The 16,573-nt window shown below is 51.0% G+C and overlaps 1 protein-coding gene and 1 long non-coding RNA gene across 3 annotated transcripts; one reads left to right on the top strand and one right to left on the bottom strand.

The window, feature by feature from the left end:
- Positions 1–766: 766 nt before the first annotated feature.
- On the bottom strand, positions 767–14,319 carry LOC123165883 (uncharacterized). Of its 2 annotated transcripts, none has more exons than XM_044583628.1 (3): positions 13,448–14,319; positions 13,183–13,338; positions 767–1,347 (listed from the first exon to the last, which is right to left on the bottom strand). In XM_044583628.1, exon 1 carries the CDS (start codon positions 14,289–14,291, stop codon positions 13,476–13,478), a length of 816 nt encoding a protein of 271 aa, XP_044439563.1. In that variant the 5' UTR covers positions 14,292–14,319; the 3' UTR covers positions 767–1,347; positions 13,183–13,338; positions 13,448–13,475. The 2 variants fall into 2 exon arrangements, with proteins under 2 accessions (XP_044439563.1, XP_044439562.1); XM_044583627.1 differs by having other exon boundaries at positions 13,192–13,338.
- Positions 14,320–14,795: 476 nt separating this feature from the next.
- LOC123168316 (uncharacterized) lies at positions 14,796–16,160 on the top strand. Its single transcript, XR_006484282.1, has 3 exons — positions 14,796–15,019; positions 15,111–15,518; positions 15,610–16,160. It is a non-coding gene; the product is annotated as an uncharacterized lncRNA (long non-coding RNA).
- Positions 16,161–16,573: the final 413 nt, after the last annotated feature.

Here is a 16,573-nt window from a genome sequence, read left to right as displayed (position 1 = left end):
TTGGAGAATATCACATGGATTTAAAATATTTGGAATCAAAAGAAATTCAATTGCAAGTGTGTTTATGAGTGATTCCTAAATTAATGGGATGTTTTATTCTAGCTCCCTAATAATATTGGGAGGATATGTTCATGGGTTATAAAGAGAACCATCATGTGAATTCTCTTATTTTAAATAGATCAAAGCTGTAAGCAATATATTTATTTGCGTTTTAATGGCATGATGACATGATGATGCAAAAATAAAATAAAACAAAGAATATAATAGCAGTTAGGGAAAGAAATCTAGATAATTGGTCTGTGTGGCAGGGGGACACTTGAGAATGGGAAACGAGTGAAGGGAAATGAGTTCGTCTGTGTGCCCTTTTTTATATATAGGAAAAGAGTGTGTTACTCTCTGTAAGTGAAGTGCTTTATGTGGACCAAGCCTAAATAATGAAAAAATAAATTAGAATCTTCCCAACCAAGCAATAAACTCTGTCTAAAAAAATCAACATAGTAAAAATAGTTTTAAAAATGTACAGAGTTCGATATATATTCACACTTTCTAAAAACTGGCCAAAATTTAACAATAAAAAAGTCCAAATAATGTTCTCCTTAAAAATATTCAAGTTTCATAAAACATTCAGTTAAAAAAAATGAACATTCATGTTTTTTCAAAAAAGAATAATGATCCACAAATTATTCCACGAACCACTACTCTTTCATCAGACAAGGAACGCTAAGAAAGCTTTTCTAACGTCCAAACTTCATACTCTGAAAAACAATAATAGCAGATGTTTATCAGAATTAAATATAAACTATGGTATATAATAGCACATGGATCAGGCTTTAGAGTTTCTACGCCCGTTGCAAGACACTGGCATTGTACAGTGCATGCTAAAAAGAAAAGCATGCATCTAGACTGCAGTACACACTGTTTAGCTAAGCTCCAAGGTCGACACCAATCAAGCATTACCAGGCTATCAGCACCTAGTAGTCATACGCAATCATCACTCCGGCAGCTGCATTCCTTGACCAGATCCATCAGCATACTATTATCTCCACGGATGAGGAGGGCCCATGTGTGAGTCGCTCCTTAATCCGACGCCTGCGAGCTTCATCCACCTGGGATCTCGTCCTTGGGTCAATGTCATCAATGTCCATGGAGCCCAATTCTCTTCAACCCCATAGTTCGCTCCATGACTAGCTTTATGTAGTTTGTCACCTTGTCTTCCTCCTCGAACCCGGACATTTGGAGAACCTTCAAGTTCAGGTGCTTCAAATCCTTTGATGGCTCCCACACCAAATTGGTCTTCTCAGCAATGCCCTTTGCTATTTTGGCACACGAATGCCGTTCTCGAGACAACTTCATGCATGTACATAGAAAATAAACAATACATGTTACAATTAAACTCGCAACCAGCACATGCAGGAAAACATAGGAACAATGGCAGTTAAACATATTTCCCATTTAAAATTTAGCAACGAGCTCAATACTAGCATGTAGCATCTAAGCAAGTTTAGGCCTCTGTGGAGCTTTTGGAAGATCTGCATGAAATAAATCCTGGATTAAAGTAATTGAATATGTTTCCAGGATTCCTATGAAATCGCGGTCCCCTCACTAGTAGAAAAGGGGGCTTTTGTCCCGGTTGGTAAGGGCCTTTAGTCCCGGTTTTTGAACCGGGACTAAAGGGTCGTTACTAATGCCTCCTCCCTTTAGTCCCGGTTCTTACACGAACCGGGACTAAAGGCCGCGGCCACGTGGAGCTCCACCTTTAGTCCCGGTTCTTATACCAACTGGGACTAAAGGAAATTTTATGAATTTTTTTTGAAAAAAAATTTTGCGATTTTTTTTTTGATTTTCAAATTTCTGAATTATTTTAACCTCTTCGCCACCCCTCATCACTGCTCAATTTATCCTTTAATCTCTAATCATCCCTCATCATTTCAAATCATCTAACTTCCCGGACGGTCACCCATCCTCTCACTACTCCAGCCTGAGCATGCTTAACTTCCGGGTTCTATTCTCTCTCGTTTCCAAGTCTGCACTTGTTGTTTTCCTGATAATAATAAGATGTCAATCCTATTAACCCTCAGGAATTTAGCTTGAGCATGAAGTGACACATTTCACTGTTTGAGTTTGAAACTATTGTTTTAAAAAACAATAATTATTTAGTAACATCAATATTTCTGAAATAATTAGTTTGACCATTGTTTGACCACAGTTTGACCAGATTTGACCAAAATTAAAAAAACTGAAATAATTATTTAGTAACACTAATATTCTAGAATAATTAGTTTGACCATTGTTTGACCACAGCTTGACCACAGTTTGAATTTTTTTGAATTTTTTTGCCTCTCCAGATCTTAAAAGCCCCGTAACTTTTTTCCTGTTAGGTTTTTGAGGATTTTGAAAATGTTTAACGGGGTTTCCCCGGTTAAAATCGGATGTAACTTTCCGAGTAGATGATTTTTCATATAAAAAACTTTTTAATCCGAGTTCGTATGCAAAAGTAATGCCCATTTTACAAATTCCAGAGAGATTTTGCAAATAAAGTCGAAATTCATATTTGTAAATTTTCCCAACAACTAGACTACATATCACATGGGAAACTTATTTTATTTTATTTTTTTGACATTTCCATCATTTTCTTTTGTTTTTTCTAAAACTGAAAGGGGGGGTAGAGTTTGAAAATGGGACCTTTAGCACCGGTTCGTGCCATAAACCGGTACTAATGCCTTAAAACCCATTACTACCGTTGGTGGCACCAACCTAGACCTTTAGTCCCGGTTGGTGCCACCAACCGGTACTAATGGGCATCGCACCCTTTAGTCCCGGTTTGTGGCACCAACCGGGACTAAAGGGCCCAGGTGAACCGGGACTAATTCCTTAGCCGCACGAACCGGACCAATGCTCACATTAGTCCGGTTCGTGACTGAACTGAGACTAATGTGAATATTGCCCTGTGACGAAAGCCCTGTTTTGTACTAGTGCCTGTACGAAATTCAAATGGTGCATCGCGACTTCCATTTCCACTGCACCATCATTCCTATGCAACCATGTGTTCCTCATATCCAATTACAATGCGGCGTGTCTGCATTCTACTTGTAAAACTCTGTGCTAACTGGCTATCTAGAGCAATTGCTGCACGAGCGGCGTTTTCCACCACTGGATGGTTTTACTGTTAGCCTTTTTACCCCTGTTGGCTGGACAACCGTCCATCCCTTTTGCACGCACAAGCTCGGTCTAAGGTTGGATGGCCGGTGGGCCCGTTCTCTTATAGGGCCAGGGGACAGTGAGTGGGTTGCTCCAATGCTTGGTCAGCAACTGGCTGGTGATGGACGTGGGATGGGTTGCGCGGACCGAAGCAGTAAAACCTAACTACCAATCCTCTTCCATTCATTGGGGCGCAGCTGCAGAGGAGCAGGATCAAAGTGAAGACTGAAGGCGTTACAGCAAGGTCATCCCCTTTTTTTCTATTTCTTTGTTTGTCCCTGAATTTGGGGCTGCTGAGTTCGTGTTCGTGATAGAAAATTACGGGTTAGTATTTCCATTGGTTTGTGCCTTTGCGGGGTTAACAAGGCATCCATGCTTGACGAGGTCATTGAGTATCATAAGCAATTGTAGCTTCAAGTACATGTCTGTAAAAGCATGCTTGGATGGCTGGATGACGAGCCCCGCTTGAGGGAGACGGCGGTCTCATCGATGGCACTGCAGTTCAGCTCAGCAGCCGAGATCCGGAATCAATGGCGTAAAAGTTTCTATGGAGTTCAAACCATGGGAAGAGACGGGGCAACTCAGAAGGTGAGATCGGGCGGCTGGGCGAAACCCTAGCCCCCGTCACCCGCACCCCTCCCCTCGCCGCCTCTAAAAGGCGCCACTGGGCGAAGCCCGGCCGGTGTCGGTGTCGACGGGGCTCCCACAGGGCGACGCAACGGTGCCTCACAATGTCGGGATTTGGGCGCGGCGGTGGCTGCATGGCGAAGGTGACGGGGCGGCACGGTGGGATTGCTGGCTGTTGTGCCGGCTCCGTCAGATCCAGCAGCTGCAGCCTCGGGCTGCCGCGGCATGGACTGGAGGCGCTGCTGGCTCGGCAGGGCGGGCCTGCAGTGTGGTGGGGAGTGCGGCGGGCATGGCCTCGACCTCCCCTGGTCGTTTGGCGTTGTGGAGCACCGGTGGTGGTGCTGGTTCGGATGTCCTAGGCTTAGGCGTTGTTTTGCGGGCAGCCAACGTTGTTCTGTGGGCAGCCGACGCTACTGCTAACGGCTGCGTGAGCTCCGGTAGCCAACGACCAGCGACGATGCGGGACTGCTAGGGTTTTGGCGGTGCAGATCTGTCGCTTGGGAGGCGGTAGGCGGCGCATGGTGGATGTAGCGACCCTCCTCCTTGGGGCCAAGGGCTCGCGCTCGGGTGGTCTCAATTTGGGCCCGGGGCAGGTTGGTGTTCTCACGCCGAGTAGGGGGGTTGGGCGTGGTCTGGGTGGTGTCCACAGGAGGGAGGTTCCCTTCCTCGTGGATACAGTGGGTGATGGTGGTGACATCGCTGCTCCGTCAGGCGGATCGGCGCCGAAGGCCACAGATGTGACGTTGTGCGAACTCACCTGGCCAAAGTCAAGGGCTAGGGTCGAGGTTTGTTCAGTGAGGGTCGTCGACAGTCGCTGATTTGTCCCTCTCATGGTCCAGCAGGGCCGGTTGGGTATGCAGGTGTGGGCGCTGACCCAGAACCAATGGCTGATATCGGGCTAGGAGTGGATGGAGCAGCCTCCGCTCTTCCTACCATGGTGGGTGTGCCGTGAAGTGGGTGGTTGGCGGTGTTTCAGGCCTTGGATACCGAGATGGCGGCCTCGGATGGTGGGTTGCATAGTTGGCTCTCCGGCGGGCGCTATGACGGCAGTGGTGGCTTTCCTTCTTGGTCGTGTGGGCGGCGAGGGGGTACCGTCAGGTGGCTCGGGCTCATCCTCTAGCGTTGGTACTGGCGAAGCCCAGATTAGAATCTGGGAGTCTGAGCTCGTCGTGGTTGTCCTATAGACCTCGTGGTGACACGTGTGAGCTGCCGAGCGAAAGCTCCGCACCTTGGTGCCAACGACGGCGACGCTCATGGGCGTCGTTATCTTCTTGAAGATGTCGTTGTGGTTCTCCTCTCCATGTCAAGGTTCCTGGTGAAAACTCTTGTCCATTTCGGACTCCATAGCAATGACGCTTCGCGCTGTCTTCCCTCCTGGGAACGTTCTCGCGAAGCTTAGGTGTGCTAGGGCGTAGCATGGCTACCTCACCATCTTGCATCGTTCTGCCGTGTACTTTGTTTGGTTGTTGCTTTATATATAAAGCGTAAAGCGGGGTGAAAGCCTGTTTCAAGAAGGTGAGGTCGGGCGCGGGATGCTTCTTCAATGTTGCCCTTCTTCACTTGTAGGCGACGAGCGCAGATTGGTGGGCTTAACCTCCTGGACAGCTCTTCCTCCAGCCCATAGGTTCCATTTACTGCGGCCGGGGAGGCAGGGCGGTGGTGTCCTGGTGCGGCTGCGCGGGTGGCTGCACGTCGCGGGCGCGGCGGGGCATGCCTACACGGGGTGGCGGTGGTGGGCGTCCTGGCTAGAGTGGCTGCTCTGGCCGGCTGCCAGCGGCTGCGCAGGCTGAGGCGGCGTGGGCCGGTTTTCGCCGGTGGCTTTGGCTGCTGGAGGGGGCCGGCGTGGGGGCATGTTCCTTGGTGGGGTGGTCCGGCGGCTCTGCAGCTGTGGTGACCTCGTCCAGGGGCGTGAGTGGTCCGGATCCGTGGGGTGGTGGCGCTTGGTGCCGGATGTCGTGCCCCAGTCAATGGCGCTGGGTGGAGGTGCAGCGGGCCTCCTTCCCATGGTTCTAGACCGACGCATCGCTCGCGCTCGGGTGGATCTGGACAGTGCCTGGGCGAGTCGGTTCGTGCTCCGAGTAGGTACGCTTGGGCTCGACCTGGGAGGTGCCCGTGGGTGGTGACGTCCCTCTCCTCGCGGGTACAGTGCACGGTGGTGGTGGTCAGGGCTCCACTATCCTGTTGGGCAGATCGGCGTCAACGGCCACGGTCATGGCATCGTGCGAGCGTGCTCAGCGACGGTCATCGGTAGTCCTGGAGTAGGGCCTCCCCATCCACCGAGAAGGGCTCGAGACCCAGGCATGGATGCCTCCTACTGTGGAGGCGTCCACCTAGACTCTGTGGCTGATGTCGGGCTAGCAGCGAAAGGTGTCACCTTTTACTCCTTCCGTGATGGGTGCACCATGATGTGGGTAGTTGGTGGAGTCCTGGACATGGATGCCGGGACGGCGGCCCCGGATGGCGGTCTGCATGGTTGGCTCTCCGGCGAGCACCATGGCGGCGGTGATGGCCTTCCCTCTTGGCCATGTGGGCGGCGAGAGGTGGTGCAGCGGGTGGCTCGGACGCACTCTCTGCCTCTGGCGGTGGCAGTGCCCCGATCCGGATATGGAAGTTCTATGCTCGTCGTGCTTGCCCTGGAGACCTCGTGGTGACGTCGGGGAGCTGCCGAGCGAAAGCTCCGTGCTTTGTCGACGATGATGGCGGTGCTCGCGGGTGCCATTATCTTCTTGAAGACGTCGTCCTGGTGCTCCTCCCTATGTCCGGGTTCCTGGTGAAAACCTCTATCTATTGTAGACTCGGCAAAGACGATGCTTACCACTGTTATCCCTCCTGGGGGTGTTGTTGTGGAGCTTAGGTGTTATAGGGCTTAGGGAGGTGTTGCTCTCAGTTCCTCCTATACTCTATTTTGGTAGCGTAGTTGCGTTTTTTCTGCGTGATCCGATTATCTTGGGATCGGCATTGTATGAGGGCCACCCCATCTCCTTGTATCGTTCGGCCGTGTACTCTGGCCGTGTACTCTGTTTGGTTGTTGCTTTATATATAAGCGGGGCGAAAGCCTGTTTCGAGAGGTAGCCATCAATCTTTTCATTCTAAGAGTACATTACTATGCACACCCTGTACATCGGTGTATCCAAATATTATTTCTTACATTGTTATGAGGTGTTTATGATCCTGCATTATTTCAAAAAGGACGTACATCCAGTTTATTTGCTTTTAATCTGGTTATTGTTATATAACATTTGCAAATCCCAATTCAGATTGCACAGTTCAGACTGGCCCAGTCATTGGTTGTTAGCGGTGCAGTGTGATTATATAGTCTATGCAATGTGATTATAGTCTAAGGATCCCTACTGCTCTAAGAGTAATTACATGTCTCCTTTTCTTTTGATTTTATTACTGTGGTCAGTGTATAATTTGTTTTTTTGGTTGCGAGTTAACGCTGTTTAACTGCCGCACAGCCAAGCTCAAATGATTTTTCGGGTATAAAATATATTTCAATTCATCGTCACTGTAAATTTCTGAGGGGTACTTTCCATCTTTTGTTCAATTCATCACCAGTTCATTCCTCTTTGGTTTTTGAATGTGTATCTTTGCCCTGTTTTATATCTTCCTCAGTTCATTTAGATACAGGAGGACTAGCAACCTATTATTCTACAGCAAGCTTAAGCCTGAACGAGTTATCAAGTCTACTGAAACCATTCCTGTTTAGGATTGTCTATTGGTTTTGGAAGAGACGCTCTCTTAAGTATGCTTAATCAATTAGAAGGAGGGAGTCAGATTATTGCAATGTTAGTGCCCGAACTATAGGCTTGATCCACTATCACTTGCTCCTGCCACTGTCATAATATCTCCTTTTCATATGTATGACAGATAGTAACTGAATGATCATATTAGGAGTGCATTATTGGCAGCCTTGTGAGGTTTTCTTCATAACTTGTTCTCCTGTTTTTAATGTTTGTATTCTCTTTGTTGCAAGGTGGCTGCAGGTAAAGTTATCAAGTTAATCTGGTGCTTGCTCGAGCCGTTGATTACTGCTGCTTTGCTAGGGTTCAAGGTCTTAATACAGGAGAAATTTACTCCAATGCTTGCTCGATCCCTTTTCCATGATGACTACCCCAGAGGAACCTTCGATGTGTATAGATGGTGATGGATATGGGGACAGATAAGAACAGATAAGAACTAGCAAACTGGATTTCAGATGCCCTAAACTAGGAATCCTTTAATTATTGGAGGCTTTCATCTTCACATATCAATGCAAGGCGAGATAAGATGAAGGTGAATGGCCTCTGTTTTGTTTCTTTATGATTTTCTCCTCTATTTAATGATAGATGCAAGGCACAGGGTGAAATTCCTTCCGTGAGAACTGGTATAGCACTGAATCACGCAAGGTGTGAAGAAATGTGCTTAAACGCTTGTTCTATTTATGTGTTTACGGCTGACTATGTCATACAAGTTGCTACTTTTGAATCTGCCCTCTTTTAGGCACATGTCTGTCTCACATCTATGTTGGTAAACTTGCGCACTACATAGTTTTCTTTCTCAAGTCTGTATGATCTTTGTCATGGAAGCTTGCTGTCCCATTACCATCTATTTTCCTGGCATGAGGGGAAATCGGCCCTGTGTGCGGCTGGACCGTTGCGTTCTCAGGCCCAGGAACCCCCTGGACTTCTTACACGGTGCCTGTTGCTGCCCAGAGGGTTCCCTAACCCTAGTCTTGGTTCTCCTGCCGCCCCCGCCCAAGTGCGCCTCCTCATTCACTCTGCGTGTGGCCTCCGGCCACCTCCGCCCCCTCCTCTCACCCGATCCTACGCGGCAGCCGCGGCCATGCCTCAGGCCTCGCGATGGCGCGCCTCGCCCCAAGCACAGGTTCAACGACGACCGGCGCGAAGCCCCGTGCCCCTCCCCGAAAGGCTCACGCCTCGAGACTTCACTCCGCCGCCAGCTCCAGGATGACCGGGACGCTTCCAGCTCGGGCTATGGCTGCGACGGCCGGCGCTCCCCTGCCCGCCCCGAGCTGCGGGACCGCCCCCGCTCGCCGGAGACTTGGCAGTCGGAATCAAGCCGCTCCCCTGGACATCAACAGCGGGACCGGGACCGCGGGAGTGAGCTCTCCCGCTCACCGGTGCAGTGTCGCGGCCGGGACTGCCTGCCGCCCCCCTCTCCCCTGTCTGCTCGGACCGTAACTCGTCGTCTCCTCCGCGCCAGTACCAACCCCCACAGCAGCAGCCTCAGTTCCCCCCTCCGGTCGCAAACAACGGTGCCAACCGCTGGCGCCAGGGTGGCAAGAAAAAGAAGAAGATGGCTCCCCGCCAGCCGGCCGGCCAGGCTTCAGCAACCGACTCCTCGGCGCTGCTGCCCCCCCGGCTCCGGTATCTCAAGTCGGCGCTGCTCCGTGCTTCAACTGCGGTGTAGTCGGTCACTATCAAGTGGACTGCACCAAAGACCCCATGTGTTATCTCTGCAAGGAGTCGGGTCACCCCGCTATCCTATGTCCTAACCGGTGCGTGGAGGGTGTTGGTGTATGGCCACGGAATTGAAGGGGTTGGGTTTCTTCCACATGGAGCTGCCTGAGCCTGAGGAAGAAGAACCTTCTCTGATCGCGAGTGTGACGGTCTTAAGCAAGGGCTCGTCCTCTCCGGAACAGATTGCGGCCGAACTCACCCACCTCTGCACCACCGATGCCGATTGGGACTGGCAAGTGGAGACCGTGCGCATGTTCTTCAATGGGCTGGGTTATGATCTGAAGATCGCGCTGGAGCCCCCACTGCCACGCCGCGTCCCCCCTCCGATCTCCAACGAGGGTGGCGGCGATTCGGGTGCTAGAGGCCCCAAGGGCACGGACGGCCACGGTGACCACCATCCCCGCCGTGGCAAGCCTTTGGACGACGACGACGAGAACTCTGAACATGGGCACACCCTTCCTCATGCGCACCTGGTGCGCTCTCGACCTGTGGGTCGGGGGCATTGAGGGGGTTACAGCGACCCGAAGCTGCGACCCCCCGTTCTGGTTGCTATGCCCGCCCTGGTACAAACGCCCACCTCGCCCCTGCTCTCTGCTGACGAGAGTGATACTTCGAGCGTGGGACTCCTCGTGCTGGCATCCTCTTCCCCGAGATCTCCTCCGCTGCTGCCATCTGCCTTCGCGGAGTGCGCGCCCTCCCTGGAGACCGAGCCGGACGTACCTCTAGTGCCGATGGCGCTGTCTAGTAAAGGCCCTGAGCCTTTGCTTCTCATGGACGGGGCTCCCACCAGCCAACCGCCTGCCCGACCATCTCCACCGTTGCTGGTCGTCGTCCCAGATCTCCCGCCACCTCCTGCGGCTGCTGGGCTAGCTGGCCCGCGGCTGCGGCTCACGATCTATTGGGGGATGCGGTCCTGGTTCAGGTGGCCCAGGTGGGCAGCCTACTCCTGGGGGTGGAGGGCCGGCCCTCGCCCGCGACATCCCCTGCTGAGGTTGATCCTGCCCTGGTGGTTCGCTGCCACCTCTGCATCGCCCGACACTGCCTGCACCGCTGCTATGCTCCAGGACGTGCCTCGCCCGGCCCCTGCTCGCTACAGCGCCTGCCTCCCTGACAGGTGCGTTTGTGGAGGTGGTCGGGTGGTCGCACATCCCCACCCTCCACGGGCAGCAGCCTACTCCAGGCGGGTTCGGTCTGCCTCTACCGCGGTGACCACTTCTCGTCGCAACGGTTGAGCTCCCACCTGTTTGCCTCGCATTGGCTCCCTTTTAGTGGGACTAGAGGCCATTCAGGTGGCATTCTTTTAGGCGTGAAGGATGCCACCTTTGAGGTGGGTAGCATGGCAAGGGCGAGTTCTTCGTCGGCATGGAGGTTTTCGAGCGAGCCCTAAACTTTAAATGGGAGATCGTCATAGTATACAGCCCCGCCGACCAGCGCGCGGATGGAGAAGCCACCTTCCTCGAACTCGAATATGCAGCATGGCAGCTCGGAGACGGTGCCGGCGGAGACCTGTGGCGTGTTGCCCGTGATGGCAGCAACCAGCGCGTGGGAGAGCACCTTCTCGGCTTCTTCCATATCAACGAAGTGCACCATGATGGCCCGCGTTGGTTCAGCGGCAGCCGCCTGTGCAGCCAGAGCTGGCAGCAAAGGCAGTGGCGGGGGCGGAGTAGTGGCGTGTGGAAGGGCAGCACCAGGGCCGGCTGGACCGGCACGATTGGGAGCAGCCGAAGGGGTGCGGCCGGATCTCCGGTGGAAATCGACGCAACCACGTGAGTCGTGGCCGAAGATGAGGCAGCCGCGGCACCGGATATCATTGGTGCAGTCCCGCAAGCGATGGCGGTGGTTCGGGCATCAGAAGCTGGGTCCGGCGACCTCCTCCGAGGATGGACTGCGCGGGCGCTGCTGGGTTATGCTCGGCGCAGACGCGCTTCAGGGGCAGCGGCGGTTCCTGCGACGTGGTTGCTGGAACCCGTCAGCATCCACCACGGCACTCCCCGAGATGCAATGCACCTCGGAGCGGGGACCGATGCGGGCTGAGGCAGGCAGCCGCACGGTCGCCGCCGTAGAAGCAGCGCTCCGGGGAGCCGGCGGCGAGCGGGTGCCTCGCTATAGGAGCGCGCGGAGGACTCACCATCCGAGTCGAACCAACGTCCATCCCCGGAGGAGACGCGGTCGCCGGAGAGGGGGCGCGAGCCGGGTGTCGCCATGGGAGGGGGAGGGGATAGGGAGGAGGGCCACCGGCTGGGAGTTGACGGCAGCGAGGTTGGTGGAGGGGCTGGGTCAAGCTAGGTGAGCGGAGCGGGAGTGGAGCCATCTTCCGTTTGTGAGGACTCCATATTTTCTAAAGATGACCGTGTTGCTTGGATTGAGGCCTTGATCTTGGCGACGGGTGTTTATTCGCTCGGGTCACTCGGTGGAAGAATAACTTCTGTACAGAGTGTTTTTTCAGTTTCGATTGCAAGGCTTCGAAATCAAATGCACCAGGACGGTTTAAACAGTAGTCGTGTACAAGACAGAACAGGTTATGCTTTCAGAGTTTTCAAGCTACCGGAAGTAACAGAATCTGTGCTAGGTAAGAATGGTTACATATGTTAATTAGCAGGGCATATTCCTTGAGACCGTGTATAATTCTAAAGAAAATGATTATATGAAATTGATAGTAGCTGAAACTGCTTGTGATTAAAACTCAATAGTGGAACACAGCATATACTTATTGCTCATATATTACTGCTTATCAGCAGATCTCGTGTGAAACCTTTTAACTTTGTAAAGGTTAATCTCCTTGAAAAATTGAAACGTTACACTGCTCTTTTTGGTTTGATCACAGTGTTCAAAATATTCTGTCTGACCATTCTCAATATAATATTAGCCGGGAGTATATGAATTTATCAGCCCAAGTATATATGCTTCAAATTGAGTTCTCATCTCCATAACTAAAACAAAGTTTCCTAATTGCATGAAAATTAGATGCTATTGAGATGAGATAAAATGCTAGCATGGTTCTATTTGGGATCAGATATCAAATCCTATTTGAGCTCTTCAACTGCGTGGGAAGCTCTATTCAGCTGCTCGGAACGAAAGGATCCACGGCAACGTTCCCCAATGTTTCCAACAACTTTTAACACTTGTTGGGAAGGTAAACATCTTGGGCAAGGACATCAGAAATTATGATATGCCTTATATTTTGCGATATTTCTGTATATCTGAGGTTTACTTACAGCCACCTTGCGAAAAGTAAGTACTTGTTATCTGGTGCAATTGCGATAAAAAAAAAGAGACTGTTTTGCATGACGCTATGACTTCATGAGGCCAGATCTTCAAGTGAGTCTCCCGGTTGATGCAGTTGAGAACTATCCAAAGGGCAAGGGAGAAACTCGGTACTGTTACGAGAGACTTTCGAGCAGAGGCTTGTGGATTACTTCCAAGAACATCATGAGGATCAGGTCATCCGGATGTAGATCGTCCAATCACTACATGTTCATCTGCTATAGTTGATACACATTTCCAGCCTTAAATACCAGGTATTGATGCTATGTTTCATCTATGTGTAATAATGGTGACCAAAACACCCCAATCTCCACTACTGCTAAGTTCGAGCTTTAGCTGTTCAGCTCAGTTATGTATCAATTTAGCATTTAATTCTTCTCCTTGCTGATATTTAAGCCCGTGGTTACCAGTTCAAACACAATTAGCACATACCTCTATGCTATAGTGGGTTTTTGCATCAAGCTATAGTGGTTTTTTTGTGCCATTGGCACAGCGGGTCCTCTAGTTACTTCTAATAGAGTTTGATGAGTGACTGAAAATCGGATCAATTTCCTGGTACGTTGTTAATGTTGAATATTCTGGAAACATGCCATACTAGAAATGAGGATTAAACTTAGAGAAGATTAAGTACCAGACATACTCTGAAATTTTGCAGGGCAGGTGCAGCTTCAAGGATAAATATGGTCCAGCTCAGATCACACTCAGGAAAGATACCCAAAAGCCCCACATTGGTCAGGTTTCTGAATGTAAAAGTGAGCTGCTTCGGATGTTCCATCTGAATCCACATCTGCAACAAGAAGAGGAACACAAACAGACAGATGAAATTGCTGGAGAAGAAACACATACGATATTCAGATGCAGACAAAAACTCATGTGGCACATCGAAATTAACTCACCATTTGGCTGCCAAAATCGAGATACAAATTAGACCTCGTTGAATTTAAGCATCGTGAGCCACCGGAAGGCAACTGGACAGGCACCGGAGAAGGACATGAACAGCTGCCCCAACTCAGCACGCAGCCCTTCAGTGTTGAAACCAGTCCGTAAACTGTATGGCGAGCACGTGTGAAATTCAAGACATTCAATCTCACCGCGGGCGACAACGTCCTCGACGGCGTGGCCAATGGAGCTCAGGTCCGACATCGGGAAGAAGCGGAGGCTGAGGGTCTTGATGGCGCACTTGCACTGGGCCGGAGGAGGACATGCAGACAGTAAACTGCACAGCGCGCCCGTGAACGCCTCCATGACGTCGGCCACCGGAGAATTCCCAGTGATCAGGACCGCCGAATTGTCTCCGACGAAGTGGCGGACGTCGAGATGCAGGCGCGGGAGCAGGTGGGGGAGGTGCCGCCACCGCGTGGAGACTGCACGGGCGCGGACCACCTCGTGCAGGTCGAGGCGCTCCAGGATTCCTCGGAGGACGTCGTCGGGGAGCGCGCTGAATCTGTCCTCATCTCGGTCGATGTTGGGAGGCGGCGGCGGCCGGATTCGGAGGTTGACTGAAACCCTAGATAGAAGTGGAACCAATCGCTTGTATGCGGCCCGGAGCCAGAGGGGCGGCCTCCTGCGCCGCGGCCGCGGCTCCTCCGGTGCTCCGCTCCCCGCCTCCGATGTGGAACCCGTCGGTCCGGACGGAACGGCGGAAGCCCGCCCCGTTTCGCGGCCAGGTCCATGGATCCGACTCCCCCCTACTCCTCCTCGATTCCCCTCCTGCGCGCTTTTTCCGTTTGGTGCTTGCATTTCTGCCGGCAGTGGAAACTGATTCGGAACAGACGCGATCTTTCCTTCTTATTTCTAGTTGCTGGTGCTGTCACTTTCCAGAGGAAATCGACTACTCTTTTTTTTCTTTTTGCGGTTCAAAATTGACTACTCTTTTTTTATTTTTTTCGTTCAAAATTGACTACCCATTTGTTATTAAGTTCGCTGGGATTTGATTATAACTACAAAGTTGATGTTTTACATTAAGTACGGACTAGAGCGTGAGAGATGATTAGTAGCTACTGTACTGTACCAGAAGAAGATGCTCACGTACACAGGTTGTATATAGATCGATCGCTACGGAAAAAAAACCTAAATGATAAGTGCCACGCATGTGGCAGGAAGCAATTTGGCCCTGACGCTCGTATTACCGTTTGATTTTTCTGCACGAATCTTAAAGCCATTGAGGAAGACACGTCAAACTCAAGGATCTTTCGCTGTTAAACACATACACCCGAACAAATCCTTTATACTCTCTTCTCTCATCACCTACCCCCAACCCACCACGCACAAACTGCTCGCGCTACTACGAGTTGTCGGGCCGCCACTGGTTGGCGGAGCCGTCTCACCCGCGACCATCTCTCTTTAGCGCGACCTCCCTGCTCGGGGCGCCTCCACGGCGTCTCATCTGCAACTCCGCCGATCTGCATCTCGCGCCGACTCCGATGGCCATGGAACCGCAGCTCGCGCCCCCAACTCTCTGTCTCTAGGTACTCGTCGGCCCCTGTTCATTTTCTGCTTGCCCGCTCCCAAGCGACGCCACCGTACTCATCTTCTTCGGCGCGGCCTCCCTGCTCGCAGGCGCCGGAGTTGGTTATTCGTCTACGGGGATGAGTTGTAGCTGGACTGGAGTGGCCGCGAAGGGGGGTGGTGCGGAGCAAAGTGGTGGTGCAAGAGGTGTCGTCCTGCGCTCAGCGGCATGGCCCCGTGCCGCCACGGGTTAATGGATCCGCGGGCGCATCCAGGGCGCCGACGTGCTCCTCGGATGGTTTGAGGCACTGTCGCGCCTCTCGTTCTCCGGTGCGTCCGTGGGAGGCGACGACGGTGGGGTGCCTCTGCTACTAGTGGTGCTCGATATCGAGCGGCGGCGACAGAGAGCTCTTGACACCCGTTCTCAGGCCCTTCTCGGCGGCGAGGAGAGCCGCTCTGGCATACTGGTGGAGGCACGGTCGATCTGCTGGCCGACGTTTGGCTTTTCTTCACCTGCAGGTTGCTCCTCACTTTTCCCCCTCCACATTTCTTGTTGTTTTTTTACACTATGTTCAAATCCCCATGGCATGTACTCGTTTTCTATGTGCAGGACTCTGTCGGAATAAAAAAATGTCTGCTGTGCATTGCTACTTGTGAGCTGCGTTGGGATTTTCCTAAAAAGGAGAGGATGATGCAATATAGTAGAGGTAAGTATTTTCCTCAGTTAAGAACCAATTACCAATCCAGTAGGAGAACCACGCAACACCTCATTAACACCTATATACAAAATAACAAATACTTGCACCCAATGCAAATAAGGGGTTATCAATCACTTTGCGGTTAATTGTAAGGATCAAATCTCATAGTGATAGATAGATAAACAAAAACACACACAAAAATACGGTAAATAAATTACATTAAGGTATTTTTGGATTTTAAGATATGATAAGTATGGACCTGGGGTCATAATTTTCACTAGAGGCTCCTCTCTCGAACAAAAAGCATACGGTGGGTAAACAAATTACTGTTCGGCAATGATAAAAAAGCGCATAGTTATGATGATATTCAAGGCAATGATCATGTATATAGGCATCACGTCTAAAACAAGTAGACCGACTCATGCCTGCATCTACTACTATTACTCCACACGTCGACAGCTATCCAGTATGCATCTAGAGTATTAAGTTCATAAAGAACGGAGTAACGCCTTAAGTAAGATGATATGATGTATACAAAGTAAATCCAATCAATATGAATAAACCGCATCGTTTTATCCTTAATGACAACGATACAAATACGTGACATGTCCCTTTCTGTCACTGGGATTGAGCACCGCAAGATCGAACCCGGCACAAAGCACATCTCCCGTTGCAAGATAAATCAATCTAGTTGGCCAAACCAATAGATAGATCGGAGAGAAATACAAAGCTATAATAATCATGCATAAAAGAGTTCAGAGAAGACTCAAATAATATTCATAGATAATCTGATCATAAACCCACAATTCATCGGATCCCAACAAGCACACCGCAAAAAAGGATTACATCGAATAGATCTCCAAGAACATCGAGGAG

This window comes from Triticum aestivum, chromosome 7D (assembly GCF_018294505.1).
Source record: "Triticum aestivum cultivar Chinese Spring chromosome 7D, IWGSC CS RefSeq v2.1, whole genome shotgun sequence".
In the NCBI taxonomy this organism is placed as follows: Eukaryota; Viridiplantae; Streptophyta; class Magnoliopsida; order Poales; family Poaceae; genus Triticum; species Triticum aestivum.
Note: the sequence above shows the minus strand (reverse complement) of the source record. Positions and strands in the feature narration are given on the sequence as shown.

Bases quoted from the DNA above. Each gene is read 5' to 3' on its own strand.
- LOC123165883 (XM_044583628.1), bottom strand. From the start codon at position 14,291: ATGCAAGCACCAAACGGAAAAAGCGCGCAGGAGGGGAATCGAGGAGGA.